The 20,246-nt window shown below is 52.3% G+C and overlaps 1 protein-coding gene across 3 annotated transcripts in view; it reads left to right on the forward strand.

Annotated features, from left to right (window-relative positions):
- TSPAN11 (tetraspanin 11) overlaps window positions 1-20,246 on the forward strand; it is a 66,704-nt gene that overhangs the window by 11,608 nt on the left and 34,850 nt on the right. For all 3 annotated transcript variants that reach the window (XM_044227823.1, XM_044227821.1, XM_044227822.1), the window contains exon 2: window positions 10,672-10,766. In XM_044227823.1, the coding sequence (XP_044083758.1) occupies window positions 10,683-10,766 (84 nt within the window). In that variant the 5' untranslated portion in view covers window positions 10,672-10,682. The remainder of the gene's footprint in view (window positions 1-10,671; window positions 10,767-20,246) is intronic.

Below are 20,246 nucleotides of genomic sequence, written 5' to 3' on the forward strand. Positions count from 1 at the left end.
GGGGTCCTTAAGGGCCTTCTTATCCCCAGAGGACAGAGGAGACCACTAGCTTATGTACAGAGGACTGACCTGCACAAGTTCACACAGCTGGTAAGAGTGACTGTAATTTTTCCTCCATAGATGCGACAGCCCAAACCAAGCATCAGGGAAGCAGGCTCACATTCCCATTCATGCCCAACTCCCTCCTCCTAGCACCGGGGATAGTGGAGGGAGGAAAGCCCCCTCCCATCCACACTCGGAATCATCCTTCAGTGGCCACGCAAGGACCCCTGAAGCTCCCAGGTGTCAAGCAGGGTCATTTACTAGGTGGCTCTCGGAGACCCTTAGATCAAGCAAATTGTGGCTGCAGCTGGGGACATGGGGAGGAGGCTGCTCTGGGCGACTGGCACTCTGCTGGGGATCCCACCCTGGGGGGAGGGGGCCGCAGAGGGGGCCTGTGCAACTGAGGACCTGGTCCCCTGCATCAAACCCGGTGGGAGTCCTTGTTGAGTCTGAGTGAGGAGGTCAACATTGATGTGGGGCCCAGAGCACCTCCCACATCCTCCAGGCTGCTTCAGGGAGCCGCGTCTCACCCCCTCTACCCTCACAGGCACACGACAGTGAGTGTACCCTGGTCCCTAAGAACAGATGCCCCGTGGGTCTTCGGCTCCAGTCTGAGCCCTAAATCCAAGCTTGGGAGGCCCACAGGGCCTAGGGCATCTCTCCCTTCTCTCTGGCTCACTGGGGACTGGGGATGTCTAGGAGTTTCTGCCTCTGCTCTCAGAGAAATGGCCACCCAGCCCTCTGGCCTTCTCGAAATTCTGTCAGGCACCCTTGGCTGCCTGTTGGCTGGACCACCTATGGGTAGATGGTGGGGTGACAGGGAGGGCCTGCTGCTTCTATCCCAACTCTGCACCTGAGGTAGCAGAACAGAACCGACCAGGGAGGGCAACCCAGGCCAGCCTCCTGCCCCGGGCCTGTCTGTCATGGGCAGCCTTTTTGCCTTGGCCTCAGATGCCGGGGCTCAGGGGCAGCTTCCAAAGACCAGCCCAGGCTCAGTGTCCCTGGCTGTGTAGAGGGTCTGGAAAGCTGCCATGGGCACCGTGAGCCCACATGCACTGGGAGCTACTTTGGGGAGGAGGGAGGAGGAGCGCTATCCGTCATCGCTGTACTTCAGTGTCTCTGGAGCCTTAGCTGAGGGCGCAGCGTTCGTCTATGCCAGAAGCCTGCTGAGCAGAGGGGGTCTCATCATCAGCTGGGAGCTGGGCACTCATCAGAGAAGCCTGATGCGCCGGCAGAATCTGGAAGGCTGCCCAGCTCATGAAATGGCCTGGCAGACATCAGATGAGGGCAGGCTCCTGGGAGGCAGGCACAAGGAGCTGGGGCAGGAGGCTCTCCAGGCTGGAGGTCGGTGGGGGGATGGGGTGGGGGACGGCGGATTGGGGGAGGTAGGGGAGAGAAGGGGGAGTTGGGAGGCTCCTCTAGAATAGCACAGGGGGTAAATAGGAGGGTGGCCCTGTATTTCAGACAAGGCTGTGTGTTTTTTTGTTTGTTTGTTTTTTTAAAGATTTTATTTATTTACTTGACAGAGAGAGATCACAAGTAAGCAGAGAGGCAGGCAGAGAGAGAGAGAGGAGGAAGCAGGCTCCCCGCTGAGCAGAGAGCCCGATGCGGGACTCGATCCCAGGACCCTGAGATCATGACCTGAGCCGAAGGCAGCGGCTTAACCCACTGAGCCACCCAGGTGCCCCAAGGCTGTGTGTTTTTTAATAAGTTTCTCCGTCTGTGAAATGGGGCTCCTAAGAGGACCCACTTCTGAGTTACCGCAAGAAGTACATAATAATTATGTCATCACAGTTATAAGTATTATTGTTATTGTTATTATTCCCATCCTCTGTGCAAGCAACCAGTGAGCTAAAGCCCGGGGAGGACAGAAATAGCAAACCCCATGCCTACATACAGGGCTTCTGCTGTTCCCTGTGGGCTGGACCCACTTGCCCAGGACAGACGCCATATTGAAAAAAAATGAGGTAGGACTGTGGACGGCAATTGGCTCTTCCTCAGTAAGTTCAACACGTGTCTCAGCAATTCCCCTGCTGGGCGTTACCCAGAGGCATTGGAAACAGGTGTCCAAACAAACACGTGTGCTTGGATACTCCTAGCTGCTCCGTCCACTCCAGCCAGGAGGTGGAAACAGCCCAGATGTCAGTCAACAGAAGAATGGATAAGCAAAAGGTGGCCTGTACGCACAAAAGAATATTGTTCAGCTGTAACAAAGAGCAAAGCACTGATCCATGCTCGAGCATGAACCCAAGACGTTATGCTAGGTGAGAAGCCAGATGCCGAGAATCATATATTGTACGATTCCACGGATGTGAAGTTTTCAGAGTAGGCACATCCGCAGAGAAGCTAGTGGAAGTTGCCAGGAGCTGGCAGAGGGGGAATGAGGAGTGAGCGCTCAGTGGGTACAAGGTTTCCATCTGGGGTGATGAAAAGGTCTGAGCTTGACAGTAGCAATGCTTGTGCAACATTGTAAATGCCCGTAAGACCCCTGAATGGGACACTTTAAAATGGTTATAAGAGTAAATTTTATGTTATGTGTGTTTTCCCTCCGTTAAAAATAAATAAATAAATAAAAGGAAAACAGTGGGTGGAACTGAGGCCAGGTGGGGGCCAACAGAATTGGAGCCATCAGTAATGAAGAGTTTCTCATGATGTCAGAGGTCACGTCCAGTTCTAAAAATATCTTGTGAACGTATGATATGGAATGAAGATTTCTACGACGTAGACCTTGGCAGTTCTCTGCTTGCTTCTTTTGACTGGGGACCGGTACAGGGGACAATACGCGGTTAAAGAAGAAAACAACTAATGCCGGGGCACCCGCGTGGCTCAGTCAGTTAAGCATCGGTCTTCGGCTCAGGTCATGATCCCAGTGTCCTGGGATCGGGCCCCACGTCGGGCTCCCTGCTCAGCGGGAGCCTGTTTCCCCCTCTCTCACTCCCCCTGCTTGTGTGCTGTCTCTCACTGTCTCTCTCTCTTTCTGTGTCAAATAAATTTAAAAAAATAAAAATAAGTTTTAAGAAGCTAATGCCCACATCTTGGTCTCATAAGACTGCTAGAGCTGTAGTTCTTTGTGGTTCCAGCTTTCGGGTGAGTGGGGAATGGGAGACAGTGATCAGGTGGGCTTACTGGGGGCATTGCAGGGGATTAGCACCCCCCTTCAGCCAGAGAAGCAATTATCTGCTTTATATGTTAGGCTCTACGTACAAATGTCTTTGAAAGAATGTAGCGAAAACATCGACTTTCTCATAAAACGAGGCACGGAGAGAGACAGTGATTTACCCAAAGCGCTGACAGGTAGTGAGGGAAATCCTGAATTAGACCCCTTGACCCCTGGGCAGAGGCCACCTCCACCCCCCAGCCAAACCCCATCTGCGAATGCCTCCATAAATACCATCCCTCAGTGTCCACAGACATGCCTAGCGTCCTTCTGGCAATGCCCCTTTGGGAATCTCGGGAAGGGAGGACCACCCTTAGTGGCTGTCCCCTCCTGAGTTCTAGGAACACACACACTACCTGATCAAATCCCCCTCATGCCAAGGGGGATGTCATCCACAGGGGGTGATGAGCCCCACCCAGCCAGGGCCTCAAGCACGGGTCTCCACATGGGTGATGAAAAGAGGAGCTCTTTCTGGGTGGAAATCATACATCCATTCATTCACGAAGATTGGGGAAATTATAATATAGATCCATCTCCGAGAGTGGGAAAAATTATAGACTGTATTCTTCACTATAATTAAGCTGGTTTTTAGAGGGAGCAGTAAGTATATTAGGCAATGCGTTTTTCTTTTTTAAAGGTGTCTTTGAGACCTAATGTGTCAAAATTAAAACCCTGTGCTCTTTGTTCAGAGAGGCACTGATTTTCCTTGTTGGGTTTAGGATTTTACTTCTCATCACTGGCTCCTCGGCTCCCCTCGCTTGGTCTGCCAGTGCAGGTAGTCAGCCTGGGCCAGCGGCTTGGCCTGATGGTGGGCTGAGCTGGCCCGCCCTGGGCCGTCCTAGACAACACCATGTCTACTGCAGCCTTACAGAGCCACAGCAAATCAACCAGACAGGCCTGGTTCTCCCTTCAGATGCCCAGGTTCCATGGTGGATTTTAAAAATTTATTTAAAGGAATGCTTCCTTCCAAACCCTAGGATCTGGTTTATAACCTTTTAAGCCATTTAGATTTATCTAACCTAACTTCACAAGTAGTGACTCTACTATCACTCCCCGAATTGGAAAGTTCACTGGTACCCATTGCTTTCATAATGAAGTCCAGAATCTTGAGCCTGGCATACAGCTGCTTTGTCACCTCCTTTGCCTAATTCCTACTTGTGCTTGAACTCTCACTAGTGGTTCTTCTCCTGGACATACTTTTCTCCCTGAACTTCATACATTGGTTTGGATGACGCTGATTCTGACCGTCTCCCCCGCTGCGAGCTCTCTGAGGTTGGGGCCTGCTTCATTCATTGTCTTCTCTTTCATCTCCAGCCCAAAATGTCACACAGCCAAGCCCTGAGTGTTCAATGAATTAACAGATGAATTCATTAGCCAATCTCAAAAGGGAAAAGAAGCACCAGCCAGATCACCGCAGCCGTAAACCAGGGGTAGGCCTACAGCGGGCAGGTCGCAGAAGAGCAGAGTGAGTGGACACACTAGAGGCTGATGGAGGAGGGCGGCAGACGGGGGACATCTGGGGGCAGTGGAAAGAAGTGGGGCAGGAAGTGGTGACAATGGAAAGACGAGGACTGGGACATAAGCCTGAAGACTGGTGCCCTGGATGAGTGGCTGGATGGGAGTGTCAGGGATAGCAGAGAGCCGGGTCGGCGGGGCAGATATTGACTTAGTTTCTGCCTGGCTGGTGGTCAGGGACTTGTGGCCACAGGAGAGAGCCTCGTGCCCCGCAGGTTTCTGAGAGTCGTCAGGTTGGGAGACACAGGCAGAGCTGGGTATGAGTGAGGATGAAAAGGAGAGACAGAAGGCAAAGCAGAAAGAATGGTCCCCCCTTGCGCCAGAGGGAGCACCAAGGAGGAGGATCAAGGAGAGCCCCAAGAGGAGGACCCAGCCCATGAGACCGAGGAGAGCACAGAGTTGGAGACTGGGGGTCGTGATGTGCAGATCAGAGCAAATTGGAGACACCAGAAGGACTGGGAGAGGGTGCGGCGGTGATACCAGCCCGGGAGAGAGAGAGCTTCAAGGGAAGGTACAGCGCGCTCAGTGGTTTCAAATTCGGCAGAGGCGAAGCGGGACAAGGTGGGGAAAGCTGCCTCTGGCTTTGGCGGTCAGAAGTGAGTGTAGGATGTGTGGAGGGGAGGGGGTTGCCTGACTGTGGTGGACTGCACGGTGACCAGACAGGGAAGTGAAGCTTCAGGCCCCAGTGGTGAAGAGAAGAAGATCTGGCAATGATTTGAGAAGGAGACAGGAGGCAGGGTCACTTGGGAGGTAGCGTGCGTGGCTTCCAGGCCAGGCTCGGGAGCCTCCCACCTGCAGTCACATCCTGGCTGTGGGCGCCTCTGTGCTTGGGGACCACCTCGTTGCTCTCAGGGAGGGAGCTCCAGCAGGCCTGCCTTCCTTCTTCTCTTGGAATGGAACATTATACAGCGAAGACTCTGACTCCCGAAGACAGGATTCGGTTAGAGACGAAGCTGGGCTCTGTGCCAGAGACCCAACAGGATAAAGAAGTTTCTTTCTCTCTCGTGTGATAGTCTAGGGCAAGCGTGGACACAGCCCTTCCGCTCACATCCCATTGTCAGGAACTACCACCCAGCCAGATCTAGCTGCTGAGACCCCCAGGAAATGTAGTTGCTAGTGAAGGGGCCACATACCCACCTCCAACTCCATTATAAAGGAGGGAGGGGGGAACGACTTCTGATGGACCGCAAACAGACTTGGCCATTTTAGGAATCAGAATTAAGCCAGCTTTAATCCACGTGCCATTCTCTAGATGAAAGACGAGGACAGCTACCTGCAGATCAGAGTTGAAGCTCATAGGTTTAAAGAGGTACATGGGGGTGGGAGGTTTTCACTTGTACCAGCCCCCCAGTGTCTGCCCACCCAGAATATTTTGTGCTGCCCAGGATCTGTTTGCAAATGAAAAGCCAAGCTTTCACCCAGGTGGCCTCGTGCAATGGGAGGCACCCAGCCCCGGCAAGAGAAGGAAGATCAGAAATGAGCAGCTGGGCTTGCCAGGACAGCTGTGTGCACCTGCACAGGCCCTGCACAACTCCAGGGGCAGCCACTCACGGGGCCCCTGATGTGTACAGCGCCCCCTGGAGCTGAGGGACGTAGCTGCACTGTCTTTGTCGCATTCCCAGGAGCCACTCCTAGGCGGAGCCCCAACAGCTTGGGCTCTGGGGCCTTCCTCCTGCCCATGCTCTTCATCATACAGATCCTGAGCTCCCCCTGAAGGGGCCACCTCGGAAACCTCCATCCTTGCTGTGAGAGGCTTCTCATGGAGGTATCTCCATGCTCCAAGTACCGAGCTTGGACAGAGAAATCGACTATGGCTGGAAGGGACTTTTTTTTCTTTCCTCAAAACCCAATGAAAGCCCAGACCTGAGAGGTCTTGCCTTTGATTTCAACAACACCAGCAATGGGTCGCTGGGTCTGCCAGAGGAGCCTCAGCCCCCTTGGTTATAAAAGAGGGGTGCCGGCCCCTGGCCTCTTCACTGGCTGCCGCTGCTGGGGGCTGGGGCATCCGACTTCTGGCTGGGGAGTCTGGCAGAGGCACCAGGGCCAGAGGTGGCTTCTCAAAGCCCTGAAACACCTTGTCTCCATGACTAGGAAATCTTATGTTCCCGAAACATAGGCAGAATGACTTGCCTCTCTCAAATTGGGCATTTATTTCATGAGCTCCTTTCGGGTCAGGTGCATACACACTCTGACCTCACACAGCTCGGCTGCTGGGCTGCTGAGCATTGTAAGGAGAAAGCCACATGTGACCGGTACAGAGATGCCACTGGGGTGGGCCTTGGGGCTCCAGGTTTTCCCAGCCCCTGCTGGACAGCCATCTGGGAGGGCTGGAGCAAAGGCAAGGAAAAGAGGGTGTGCAGCTCAGAGAAGGGGGTTACCTGCACGCTCACCTTCCAAACCTGTCAAAACCGACCCGCCTGCTGTGTGTTCTTGTGAGGTCTGATTCCATGAGGAAGCACGTGACGATGCCCCAGGGTATCCCACCAGCAGGGACCGTTCAGTCCCTGTTTGCACCTCATTTGTGTGTTTTTAAAAGGATTTTCTACTTTGGCATACCCTGGACCAAGGTCTGAGTTTCTCACAGGAGGGTGGAACTAAAAGACAAGAGGAAAGAGGGGACAATGGAGAGGGGACATGGAAAGCTCTGGGGGGAAACAGAGCAAGTCCCTGAGGGGCTTCTACAGGCTCCCCAGGAGGCCCTGTGCTTGGCCACGGGGTCCTCCCCATTCGTGCAGGTTCAGGACCCAGAAGGGTTGGGGTTAGTTGTGTTTCTCTCTTTTCCATCATATTTGAATCAGGTGTCCTGGGGGACTGAGTGACAAATATGACTCTTAAAGAGTGTGGGAGCTTTCCCATGTCCCATCAGTGCCTGTGTTCATCTGTTCATTCATTAGAACCACCCCAGCTCATGGCCCATGATCAATTCATACTAGCCATTGTTATTACTAGGCACACGACACGATCATATACACAGAGCCTAAGGTGATACAGAAGTGGTCCTGTAGTAAGTCCTGGAGTAGAGTGGCATCTCTACCCAACCCCGTGAGCCAGATAGTCGCTCTGCTTTTGCAGATGAGAGAAACTGAGGCTCAAGATCAAAGAGCCATCCAGAAACAGAAGTGGGACTAGTCGGTGAAGCCTGGTCCTCCCTGAGTCACAGGAGTAGGGATGGGGGCAGCAATGAGAAGAGAGGGAATGGGCAGGGGGACATCATCACCTTCTGGGCTTAATGACCTCATTAGCCCTGCTTCGATGGCAGAGGGCCTGCCAGTGCTACCCCCATGGAGCCACCCCCAGACCCCCAGACTGTGGCCCCGCCTCTGCAGGCCTCCTCCCACCCCACTGAAGGTGCTCCTTTTGTAGTGCCTTGCCAAAATGAGATGTTTCATGATCCCTCTAACCCTTGCCTTCCCCCCACTTCTATTTATTTCATAACGTGATTTATTATTTCAGTAGCATGATTAACAAAGCTGGAGAATACACTTTTCTTTTCAATGCACATGGAACATCCACTAAAAGAAATGGTTTTCTGGGCCATAAAGCAAGTCTCAACGCATTTCAAAGGACTGAAATCCCACAGAGGATTTTTCTCTAGCCACAGTAGATTCAAGCCAGAAATCCACAAGAAAAAGACTACTAAAATATTCCCAGAATGTTTTAAAATCAAGTGACACACACATACTCTTGCTGTGTGACTCTAGACAGTTTATGTAACCTTGCTCAGCCTCAAGCTTCCTTATCTTTCAAAATGGGAATAACCTGTACTTCCTAGGGCTATTGGGAAGATGGAATAAGATAACATGTGTCAAACACTTAGTTCTGTGCCTGGCACATAATATATGCTCAAGAAATGTTAGCTGCACAGAGAGGTTAAGTAACTTACCCAGGGTCACACATCTGATAAATGGCAAGGCTAACTTTCAGATCCAAGCATCTGGCTCCACACTGGTACTGACACCCCTTCAGGGCCTCTGCCGCCCCCAGCAGTATAGGTTGTGGGGGTGTATGGGGGTGTTGGGGGTGGATAGGAAACTGCTACCACTGATTAGCCAGGTCACTTCAGAGAGTGTTAATTTCCCCACTCGCTCTGCAGAAGGTTGACTTAATGAGCCCAGGATTTCCCATGACCCTGATGTTCTGTGGTTCCAACGTCTCTACCACTGATGGCTGAAATTTTACCATTAGAAATGTGTTTCTTTTTGTTTAATCCCGTCTTCCATATCAACTCCCTTTTTAAAAATACAGTTTTCCTTTAGAGGCTCCTGAGCTCTGGGGTTACCAGTATAGAAGTGTCTGTAGTGTGGTTCTGTGGTCCCTGGTTGGGAGGAGAGGGGCAGGCAAAGCAAGAAGAGATGCAGACAGGGAAGGCCAGGCCCCAAACTGTCCATTTACTAATGGTCCGCGCTGGCCCAGCGGAGCTCTGGTCAGGCCACCTGCGGGATGGCTGCGTAATAGCTCCTGTTCCACTCGCCCGGCTGACCCCATCTGTCATCATCTTTCACACTTTTTTGTAGGCTTCCTTTTTTCTCCTGTATTTTTTCTTTCCACCGCAGTGCCTCTCAGATGAAATTGGAGAAAAATGGGTTTTGTCCTTTTTTAACCAGAAGACTAAAACTCTTAAATTACCTTCTTCAAGTTCTGAAATAGAAATCCCAAATAAGACAGCCACCTTTTCCTCCCTCCATATCTCTCTCTCTCTCTCTCTCTCTCTCTCTCTCTCTCATCCCCTGTCTTAGGAGCCCAGGAGCTTGAAATAAAAGGCAGGATGGTGACTTAGGAGGAATGATCTGGGCTAGGCCCAGTGCCAGCCAAGGAAAAGGAGCGGGGCGGTGACAAAGAGGGCCCGACCAGAGGTGGGGAATAAGGGAGAAAGAGATGGAAGTGAGTAAAATCAGTGGCCTGTTGCTTGTGGTTCCAGAATAAGAGGTCACCGCGAGAGAACAAGTTCCTCGAGGAGCAGCTAGCTACTCGTGAGTGTTAGGATGCAGGCGGGTGCCCAGGGGACGTGGAGCTCAGGAGAAGCAGAAAGTACAAGGATTGTACTTGTTGTACAGAAGCACACAGGACTAAGGCACAGTAAGCCTCCCCTGCTTGTGCCACCGGACTGCTGTCACACACAGTTCCCCGAGACTCCAGCAGGGGGCAGCAGGACAAGGAGAGGGAGCACGTTCCCCGGGGAAAAAAACGAGGAATTCTGAGGCTGGAGGCCTGGGTCCTAATCCCTGCCACACAGACTACTACTAATAGCTAACATCCATTGAGCACTTACTGTGTGCCCAGGATGATGCTAAACGCCTTACCCAGACCATCCCACTTAATCTTCCAAACAGGCCCGAGATGTAGCCATCGTTATTCTCTCTGCTACAGGGGAGGAATGGGAGGTTGCATGGCTTGCCCAAGACCTCATGTGTCTTTGGCAGACGTGGGTTTGAACCCAGGGAGTCTGACTCCAGAGCTCTTGTGCTTCTTCCTGCCAAACAACTGGGCCTGCTGCCTTGTTTCCTCATTTGGAAAGTCATGGTGCAAGGGGCCAGTGGGGCGGATTGGATGAGGCTCATGTCCTCTCCAGTGTGGACTGTCTGATTTGGGCCTCATGCCACCCCTGTGCACACAGAGGTCCCGTTCAAATGATGCAGATTACCAGGTAAATCTGTGCCCTGCAACCCTGATGTGACAGGGGAGGGGAATAAGGGCACTTCCTATGGTAAAAGACTTGTAGGTTAGAGTTAGGCAAAAGGGCAAAACCAAGATCCAAAGGTTCTAGAAAATTCTGCGCACTTCACCTCCATTGTGCATCTGATAATAGCCTTTGCATTTCCTTGCTCTTTGCTCCAGGTTACATACCCACAGCCTCAGACCCACCTGGCCAAACAGGCTAGGAAGGAGCTCTGTCTCTGGGACGGGCGAGGTGGTTCCCTGTGGGGCCCCCCCTCCAGCTCCCTCTATCTTCTTTGCAGGCCCAGCAACCATGGCCCATTACAAGGCAGAGCAGGATGACTGGCTGATTGTTTACCTGAAGTATTTACTCTTCGTCTTTAACTTCTTCTTCTGGGTAAGTGAATCTTGCACACGCATCTGTCCCCTGGCCCAGCACAGAGTGAGTCAAACCCCCTTTGTTTTTTTGTGAGTCACCACTCGGGTTGATTTCTTCCAAATCAAAGACCACCCATGGGCAAACGCTGCCTACTTTAAAGCAAATATGTACATTTGCTACTGAGGGGGAAGAAAAGAATCTGGTCTGCAGGTTGGCGTGGAGTCCGCACCACACGGCGTCTGAAGTAGGGGACACGTAAACATCACACGGAGCGTTGTGTTCCCACCTGCTGTACAAAGGGTCCGGCTCTTTCTTCCCCGCTAACTTGCTGTACCAGTGCCTTGTGGGAAATGTGCCTGCTCTTTGCCTGTGCTCCAACAAAAACCATTTATTTGCCTCTCATGGTTAATATTCTCCAGGTCCCGGGAAAAGAAACAGAAGTCATGGGGTCCTGGGGCTGGTGTGGTGGGAAAAGCCTTCATGGTGACTCCCCTCAGGAAGTCTGGCCTGGGGAGGTCTTCTAGGATGAGCGGGGTCCATTCACAAGAGGCAGTTATTGAAGTAATAGGAAGCAGAATACCATGGGTTCCCCCCAAATAACCAGATGCTGGAATGTGTATGTTTTGTATTACAGTCTCCCTAGATCCGGAGAGCTGGAAGGGGGCTGGGAGAGCAGGCTCTGCTAGGCTCTGCTGTTTACTGTTGGCGCCGCCTGGGGCACGGCACTTAACACTGGCTCTATCACTTAACACTGGCTCTATCTCGTTCCCCAGCTACAAAATGCAAATCATTTCTAACTACCTGGGATTTGTTAAAAAGGAAACAACAGGCCCCAAATGGAGTCACTTAATGCCAAGCTTCATGTCACCAAACCAGACTTAATTACAGTCTTGGCTCTCCCAGAAGTGGCATCTTAAACCAGTCAATCAGGAATGATGATCACGAGTTAGGTAACCCACCTGCTAGGCTGCTGCCTTTCCCGAAAGGAAAGTAACCTTGCAGTAACCATCCTGCTTTTTTGCCTAGCCTTACATCCTTAGTCCTGCTTCCTTCTGGCTATGAAAGTCTTTCCTTTGGTGCAAACACATCAGAGTTCCTTTCTATCTGCTAGATTGGATGCAGCCTAATTGGAATCAATTCGTGCTCAAAGAAACTCTTAAAATGCTTAATATACCTCAATTTATCTCTTAGCAGTTCAATGAGCAGGTGCCCTAGAAGAGTTCATGGTAAGTGCTTAGCGCAATCTCTGCACATAGGAGGCATTCAGTAAATACAACATTTCAGATACACGAGCGGCAGAAAGCTTGCAAATACCACCAAATCAACCTGCTGATAGAGCAGAGTGGAGGTCCCTGCCTCCCCTGGGAAGCAGTGCCCTCCCTTGACAGTCTTAGAAACATCTCAGAAAGGCAAAGGCAAAGATAGGTTATATCTACATGTCCAGGGTCTTTCATTAAAGCTAATTAAATTGCTTGAGATGGGCCAATGTGTTTAGACCTGGAAGAATCATGATACAGGAGTTAAGGATTGTGGGCATGGCCAGGCCAGGGTTTGGGAGAGAGCCTTGGAGAGTAGATGCCCATTTGCTGCTGTCTGTTACAAAGTCGAATTGTTTGATGTTGGCTTAAATGTCTTTTGTAAAGTCCCTGAGATGGACAATAAATTTATTTCATTTGCAACTTTTATCTTCCTGGGCAAGAGTTTCCTGGAATACTAAAGCTGGCTTATTGAAGCCAATGGACTACTACAGTCAGCGCTAATATAATCAGTAAGCTGTGTGGGTGCAGATAGTTTTGATTCTCAGAGAAAAATCCAATAGGGTGCTTAGGATTCTTGCTGAGTGAGGACTTTTTGTTTTTTTCTTGAGAATAAGTATGTTCTCCCCAATCGTAAAAGTCTATGTCTCCACTACAGATAATCCCTAAACTACTGAGAAGTATAAATAAGAAAATAAAAATTGCCCACATCTCAGTGTATTAGGTTCCTAGGGGTGTCATAACGGAGTATTATAAACTGGATGGTTTTGTTTTGTTCTGTTTTTTAAGGATTTTATTTATTCGAGAGAGAGAGAGAGAGACAGCGTGAGCGGGGCAGAGGGAGGAGCAGACTCCCCAGAGCAAGGAGCCCGACTTGGGGCTCAATCCCAGGGCCGTGGGTTCATGACCTGAGCCAAGAGCAGATGCTTAACAGACTGAGCCACCCAGGCGCCCCATAGACTGGGTGGTTTTAAACAGCAGAAATATATCCTCTCATAGGTCTGGAGGCCAGAAGTCCAAACTCAAGATGTCGTCAGGGCCATCCTCCCTCTGAGACTCTGGGTAAAGTCCTTCCTTGACTCTTCCTAAATTATGGTGGTGGCCGCCTATCTTGGCATCTTGGGGTTGCACTGCATGACTCCGATCTCGGCTTCTGCCACCCCATACTGTTGTTCCTGTGTGTCTCTGTCTGTCCATGGCATTGTCTTCTCAGAAGGACCCACTCATATCAGATAAGGGCCCACCTTGATGGTCTCATTGTAATTTGATTACATCCGCGAAGATCCTATTTCCAAATAAGGTCCCATTCACGGGTACCAGAGTTAGGACATCAACAAACCTTCTTGGGGACACAATTCAACCCATATATTCACCATCCAGGGATGACCCCTGTTGACATGGCCCCGATCAGGACAGGAGTTGGTGGTGACCTGCACCATGGGAGGGACAGTGGGGATCGAAATATTTGGAGAGAGTCAAGGGATTTGGGAGGTAACATTAGGTTACAAACTGGTTGAGAGGAAAGAAAATATGTAACCGGGGTGGACGGTGAAGCCCTTCACTGCAATGGTAGACCAGAAGGACAAGCAGTTTGGCGTCCATTGGCGAGGTCAGATGGAGGCATGGTGGGTTTGAGTCACCAGGAGGCATCTTAGCAGAGATGCCCCGGGGGAAGTTGGCTCGTGGGTCTGGATCATTCCCACACTGATGGTAGCTGCAGCCACAGAAGTAGGTGAGGACCCCCACGGAGACCAAGGAGAGAAACAAGAATGAGACGTGGAGCCCCGAGGGCAGGGGTGAGTCGAAGCTCAACAGCGGCCCCCTTATGCCCTGACTGAGAAAGCTCCTGAGATGTGGGACTTTCATTCTCCCACCAGGAGAACCCAGGCAAGCTGACAGGAGCCGTCCAGCAGGGGGGCTTGAGGGAAGGGCTCTCAGAGTAGAGAGAGGCAAAGCAGGAGGGCAGGGTCCCAGAAGCTGGTGATGGAGGGGGCAGGTTAGATACGTGTTCAAGGGAGGGGACACATCAAGTATTTTAAGGCCTAGAGAGAGGTCATTGGGTTGACCCCACAGTTTATTGGTGGCTGCAGTACGAGAACTCTCGGGAGAGTAGTGGGGGCAGGGATGGAAGAAGTAGGCAGTCAGTGTAGACAGCCACCTGCTGGGCACCAGCAGAGAGAGAGAGCCACAGCTGGCGGGGCTGGAAGGCTGTTGCGAGGTGCTCAGTCCAGAATATCTGTGGAAGGGCCCCGACCTTGCCTGTGAGCACCCTCAAGGCCCTTCCAGCCAGCGGGAGCGGACTGGGAGTCTCTTCAGGTTTGCGTCCCTTTGGGAGTGGCAGGGAGAGGGACATGGGGGCGGCAGCACAGGCAGATGGCCAGCAGGCATGCTACCCAAGCAGCTACCGGTGAGGGAGAGGGAGCCTCCCCCATAGTGAGCTCCCCACCTTGGGTTAAAAATACCCCTGCCTGGGGGCCTGGCTGGACATGGACCAGCCTCCCAGGGACCCATTCGACCAAGCTTCATCCACCTTATGACAGATGGTCCGTTTGGGGATGTTCAGGCCTCAGTTTGAGTCGAGGGGTGTCCCGGCATTGTCGCCTAGACGTCTGTGATCTCCTCAGAAGTAGACAAGGGACAGACTGCTGGCCCATTTCCTCCCACAGCGGAGCGCAACATCACACATCTTGTCGTGAGCAAAGCCCCTGGGAATTTACCAAAGTTCCCGGGGAAGGGGGCGTGTCAGTGAGGGTCCTGTCCCACGAGAGAAGGGCTCCCCCCACACACACCCCAGAGTCCAGCTGCCAGCCCTCCACCTGAGCCCCTCTTTCAAGACACATAGCGATGCTGGGGTCTACACCGATCGGTGCTCGCACCCCTCCTGCCTTCCTCTTAGACTTTACTGCAGAGCGTGGGGGAGGGTCTGCAGACAACTGCTGGTCTCCTGCTCACTAAGCCCCTGCACAGGCACAGAGAGTAAGCCCGACAGCAGAGGCAGACTGCCCTTGCTGGTCCTCCTTTCTCCCCCACGAACAGTGTTTCTTCCCCATACATCACGTTGCCAACTCTGTCCCAATCCAGCATAGCGAGGCTGGAGAAGCCCTTCCTCCAGGCAGTTAGGATGCCTAGCGTCCAACCACTGCTGGATAAAGACCTTCCTCAGGTTATCTCACAGGATCCTCAGATCAGCCCTGAGGGTCTGTCTGGCCATTATCCTCAGGCGCAGAACAGGCTCACCCAGTTCAGAGACTTGCCCCAGGTCTTAGAGTGGTGAGAAAGAAAGCGAGGGCTGACCCCCAGGCATTCTGGTCAGTGGTAACAATGGAAAAGTCCAGCCCCGATGTTTATTAAGTACTGTTCTAGGTGCTTGGGAGCGTGAGCGGACGGAGTCCCTAGGGTGCATGGCACTTCCTGTTTCAGGCTTCCTCTCTGGAAGGCCTTTACCTACATCATTCCGTTTCATCTTCCCAGCATCCCACAGCCCTGAGCAGCTCTATTAGAGCCCCGCTGTGCAAGGGGGGAGGGGCGATGTGCCCAAAGACCCAGAGCTGGATCCCAGCAGCTTTCACCGCTAAAACTACACAGGAGGCCGCCAGCCTCAAGTCCTGTCCCTCTCCCACAGTGTCTGTGGGGCATACGTGGATCAGTAAGACAACAGACCATGCTGGGCTGAGACTCAGGCTCAAGTTTGGGTTCAAATTCATATCTTATTTATTTGCCATGGGACATTGTGGGGGACAGAATTGTGACGGCTCAGAATTCATACCTTGAAGTTCTAAACCCCAATGGGACTATATTTGGAGATACGGCTTTGAGCAGGTAATTAAGGTTAAATGAGGTCAGAAAGGAGGGATCCTAATCCAAGAGGATTGGGGGCCCACCAGTAGAGAAGAGAGAGATCTCTCTCTATAAGCAGCACCGAGAAAAGGCCATATGAGCACCCAGTGGGGCGACTGCTGTCTGTCATCAGGGAAGGGGGTCCTCACCAACTTTAAATTGGCCAGCCCCTTATGGTGGGACTCCCGGCCTCCAGAACTGTGAGCGATAGAAATACACTCCGGTGTTGAAGCCGCCTGGCTGTGGGGTTTTATCATGGCAGCCTGAGCAGACTGAAACATTAGCCAAATCCCTTAATCTCACCGAGCCTCATTTTTTGGGTACGGTCAAAAGGAGCGTCAAAACCTGTTAAGAATGGGGGGTGCCAGGTGGCTCAGTTGGTTAAGCATCTGAATCTTCATTCCAGCTCAGGTTGTGAACTTGGGGTCGTGGGATCGAGCCCCACGTCAGGCTCCACACTCCCCTCCCTCTGCCCGCCCCACGACTCGCGCTTGCTCTTTCTCTCTCTCTCAAATAAATAAACAATTTTTTAAAGCCCCTTAAGAATTAAAGATGAACATTTGGGAAAATAGCAGTTTCTGACCCACACTTTGGTACTTGGCTACTGTGTGTAGCTCTTTGGGGGAATAAGTTATAGTTTTCTATCCCTATAGCACCAGCTTTGAGACGGGATCATGGCGCAGTAAGAATTGTGCAGAACACCAAGCTTTTCCTTACTGTGCACACAACAGCCTATTTTCTCTTCTACTTTGTGGCATTTTGTTCTGTTTTTTGATGTAGGCTACAACCCACCAAATTTATGTCCCGGCCCTAATAGGCTACATGGCAAAGTTTCAAATCCTAGAGCAGTTGGATGGCATGAACGGCCCCTACCTCCTCCCTGACAGGTACAGGAAGCAGGTGCTTGTCGGTGGTCACGAGCCAGGCCTGGAGGTTTCAACCAGACTTTAAACCCAGTCTCCCCGCCTCCCAGTCAACCGTGCCATGCCTGCACAATTTGAAGGTCATGAATCAGTCTACACTTTGCGTTGATTCTTACAACCACTCGTTACAATCTCCATCCTGTTTTGTAGAGGTGAAAGCGAGGCTCATGTGGTTGGCAGAATCCTATGTCACTTCTGGGGTTTCTGACTCCAAGTCCAGTGCTCTTCCCCTCTGTGGAGACCACTGACCAATAATCACAGCCATAGACTCGCTGCTCTGATGCTTACTTGGAATCCAGAATGTCCCCAAGGTTCAAGGTTGAACCTGAATCAGGATGTTCGCAGGGTGTGGGCATCCAGACACGCAGACTATGAAAAATCTAAGGAAGACTTAGGAGATACCACAGTGGACACTTCTCTCCTGTGCCTGAGCTCAGTCCCACCTCGGTTTCCCCGCCCCCCCCCGGCCCCCAACGCTCAACCTACACCTGATCCCCCATCCTTCACTGTCCCCCGATCCCTCACTCCACCCCACCCCACCCCTTGATTTTGATTAACCCAGTATTGACAGGGACCATGTCCCTGGGCAGGGAGGCCCCCTTGGATACAGCTCTGGGTCAGGAACCAAAAACACCAACACTTTCATGCCCCCTCCCTGACCCTAAAAAGAAAATGAGATCCGGCTCCCCTCCGTGGTGCCTAGGGAATGCTTTTCTTCCCTCCCATTTCCTTACAGCTCCCATCACCCTTGCAAATGTTGTTCCCTAATTTATTATTTTAATTAGCTGCTTGGCTGTGTTAATAATCAAAACTTTCCCAGCCTCCCAGGAGCTATGCCAGGCTCTGGGAGAATGGCGGGAAGAGCTGGTACTTTCCTTGGAGAGCAGTAGGGCTTGGCCTCCAGGGAACCCCCGGGATCCCTTAGGGGGGACAAGTCCAACCAGGAGACAGAGATGGTGGAGGACTTATGACCCTGCTGTGGCAGTAGGGCTGACTTGAGGACATCTCTCTAAGACTCCCATGGGGAGGCTAGGAAGGAAGAGCCTCTGCTCGATTTCCTGCCGAGGGAAGAAGGCCCTGTACTCCTTATTGCCATCCCACTGACGGGGCCTCCGCCTGCCTCCCAGGACATGTCATCTGTGACAGAACAGGGCCCATGGCTGGTTCTTCTATGACTCCCCTTCTTAAGATGCTGAAGTCACAGGACCGGGGGGAGGGCATCCCTCCTCTCTCTGCTGTCTAGGTCTGCTGGGGGCCAGGCTCATATGGCGGGGTGGGGATGCACATTTGGTATGCGTGGGCCATTGTGGGTGAGACCTGTCCAAGCAGGAAGCCTGCGACAACCGCCCTGGGCAAGGTGGCTTGTTTGGTGAACAGAGTTTGCATGAATCAGCAGCCCAGCTGGTAACACGGGCACTGAACTGGCCCGTAGGGTTCTTGAGTTCTAGTCCCTGCTTGGCCCCTGGCTGGTTACAGGACCTTGGAAAGTCACCTCTCTCCGGGCCTCTATTTCTTCATCCGGAATATAGAAGGGGCCAGACTTGATTCTTCCCTCTCTTCCTCCCTCCCTCCTTCCCGAGGGAGCTACCAGGCACTACCCTGCATAGGGCCCTGCTCAGGACACTAAGATGAGTAAGATCTCACCCAGCGGCTAACAGGGAGCTAGACAAAGTGACAAATACAACAGTACGCCGTGACACGCATCCTTCTAGAGACCGTTGCAAGGCAGGGAAGCCATGGGGAGGACATGATGATTTATAAGACAGAGGGCAGGTTCCCTGCAGGTTCTGAGCTGGGTTTGAAGGAGGAACAGGTTCCCTCCCAGCTCCAACCCTCTGTAAATTCCCTGACCTCTGCTCTTGTCATAGAGGTAGGTTGCTTTGGGGAGAGAGGTAAAGTAGTGCTGTGACTTCTTTTCCCAAGGACTCTTTAAAAACCAAGAGCCAAGAAAAGAATGCCTTGAAGCCGTAAGTGGCTTTTAGCATGACAAGCCTAGCCTTGAAGATTCAACCCAAACAGAATTGGCACTCAGGCCACAGGGACGTGGGGGGAGCTGGGAGAAATGCTGGCCAGGCCCTGGGGGGTGTTGGTCATTGATCCAGCTCAGGCCAGCTAGGGAGGCAGGCTGGAGTTTGGGCTGGATGCTAGGGAGCCAGGGGCAGCTTTTTGGTGGGGTTGCCTATGGCTCAGCATTGGAAGCAGGACACGCTTACCTCTGGGTTGAGCAAGGGCTGGGAAGCCGGTGACGCAGGCATGGGGAGGCAGGGAGCCAAAGCCGGAACAGTGCCTGGAGCCAGGTCAGGAGGACGGCTGGGGGTCCACACACCACAGTCGCTGGAGGGCAGTGTACGGAGTCCACAGGGACTCTGGTGGCTGTCGTCTGAGCAGACGGTGGTGCCACTGATGAGGATGACCAAGGGAGAAGGAGCTCCCAGTGGTGGCCCTAAATGGGCAAATACCCATTTAGCTCCAAAACCTTTCCAGACCAGCGTGGAGTTGGGCAGCTAGGAGGTGCCTGGCAAACACATACAGAAGTGAACTGCATGGCCCCCTGCGTGTTCCTGCCTCCCCTTGTCAGGGGCTTCCTTCTCACTAAAGGCAGGGGACTGCCTTTTGAGAGCCTTCCTTATTGAGAGCCCTGCCACCCTGGTCCCTGCTTCTCCACCACCCCCCAAACCGGTCCTGCCCCCAGATCCCAGCACAGAAACCCTTCAGTAGCCTGACAAAGAAAATCCTGCAATTACTTTTATATTCTCTGCCTGCTTTTTAAGGTTTGGGGGAGAGAGGTTGCTTCTGCCTGCTGTCTGTCGAGGCCCAGCCGTGTGTAACAGCTCAGGCTAACCCTTCTCCTGGCAATCCTTCTCTTCTATAGTTTGGAAGTTCCTAAAACTGCGAGGCGTGGGTGACCTGCCCTGTGCCTCCTGGACCGCCGGGGTCCTCGTTGGCAAGAAGGCCAGCTTCACCCTCTGCGGGGCTTTCTGGCTAATCGGCTACAGGCTCTGGTTTTGAAAATTAGAGTTAATATTCCACAGTTTCTGTAAAGAGCCCAATACCGTTGAATCAACTATATGCAAATGGCGGTTGAAAAAGCTCACTGGGGTCAGGTCTCTCTCCATGCCCCTTCAGTCCTCCTCGAGGCTCCCCTTCCACTGCTCTTCCTGCTGATCTGGGCAGTCTCCACACCGCTGAGGTGAAAACCTTGAGCCGCTGGTCCAGAAGCATCTTGCTGGAGGAATGTTGGCGGAAGGTCGTCTTCCCATACTAACAGTGATATTTTACCCACATGGAAGAGATCTCAGAGATATTCTCAACCTGCAGCACCATTTTACAGATGAAGAAACTGAGGCTTAGCCGAGTAAAGCGTCTGGTACCCAGCTGCATGGCGAGGCAGGGGCATAGCCAGAGCTGGAACCTAGGCCCGCTGACTTCTACCTCCCCGTCCTCCTCTGGTGTCCCATTCCAACATTTAGCGGCTTTCACTC

Source organism: Neovison vison, chromosome 12 (assembly GCF_020171115.1).
Source record: "Neovison vison isolate M4711 chromosome 12, ASM_NN_V1, whole genome shotgun sequence".
NCBI lineage: Eukaryota > Metazoa > Chordata > Mammalia > Carnivora > Mustelidae > Neogale > Neogale vison.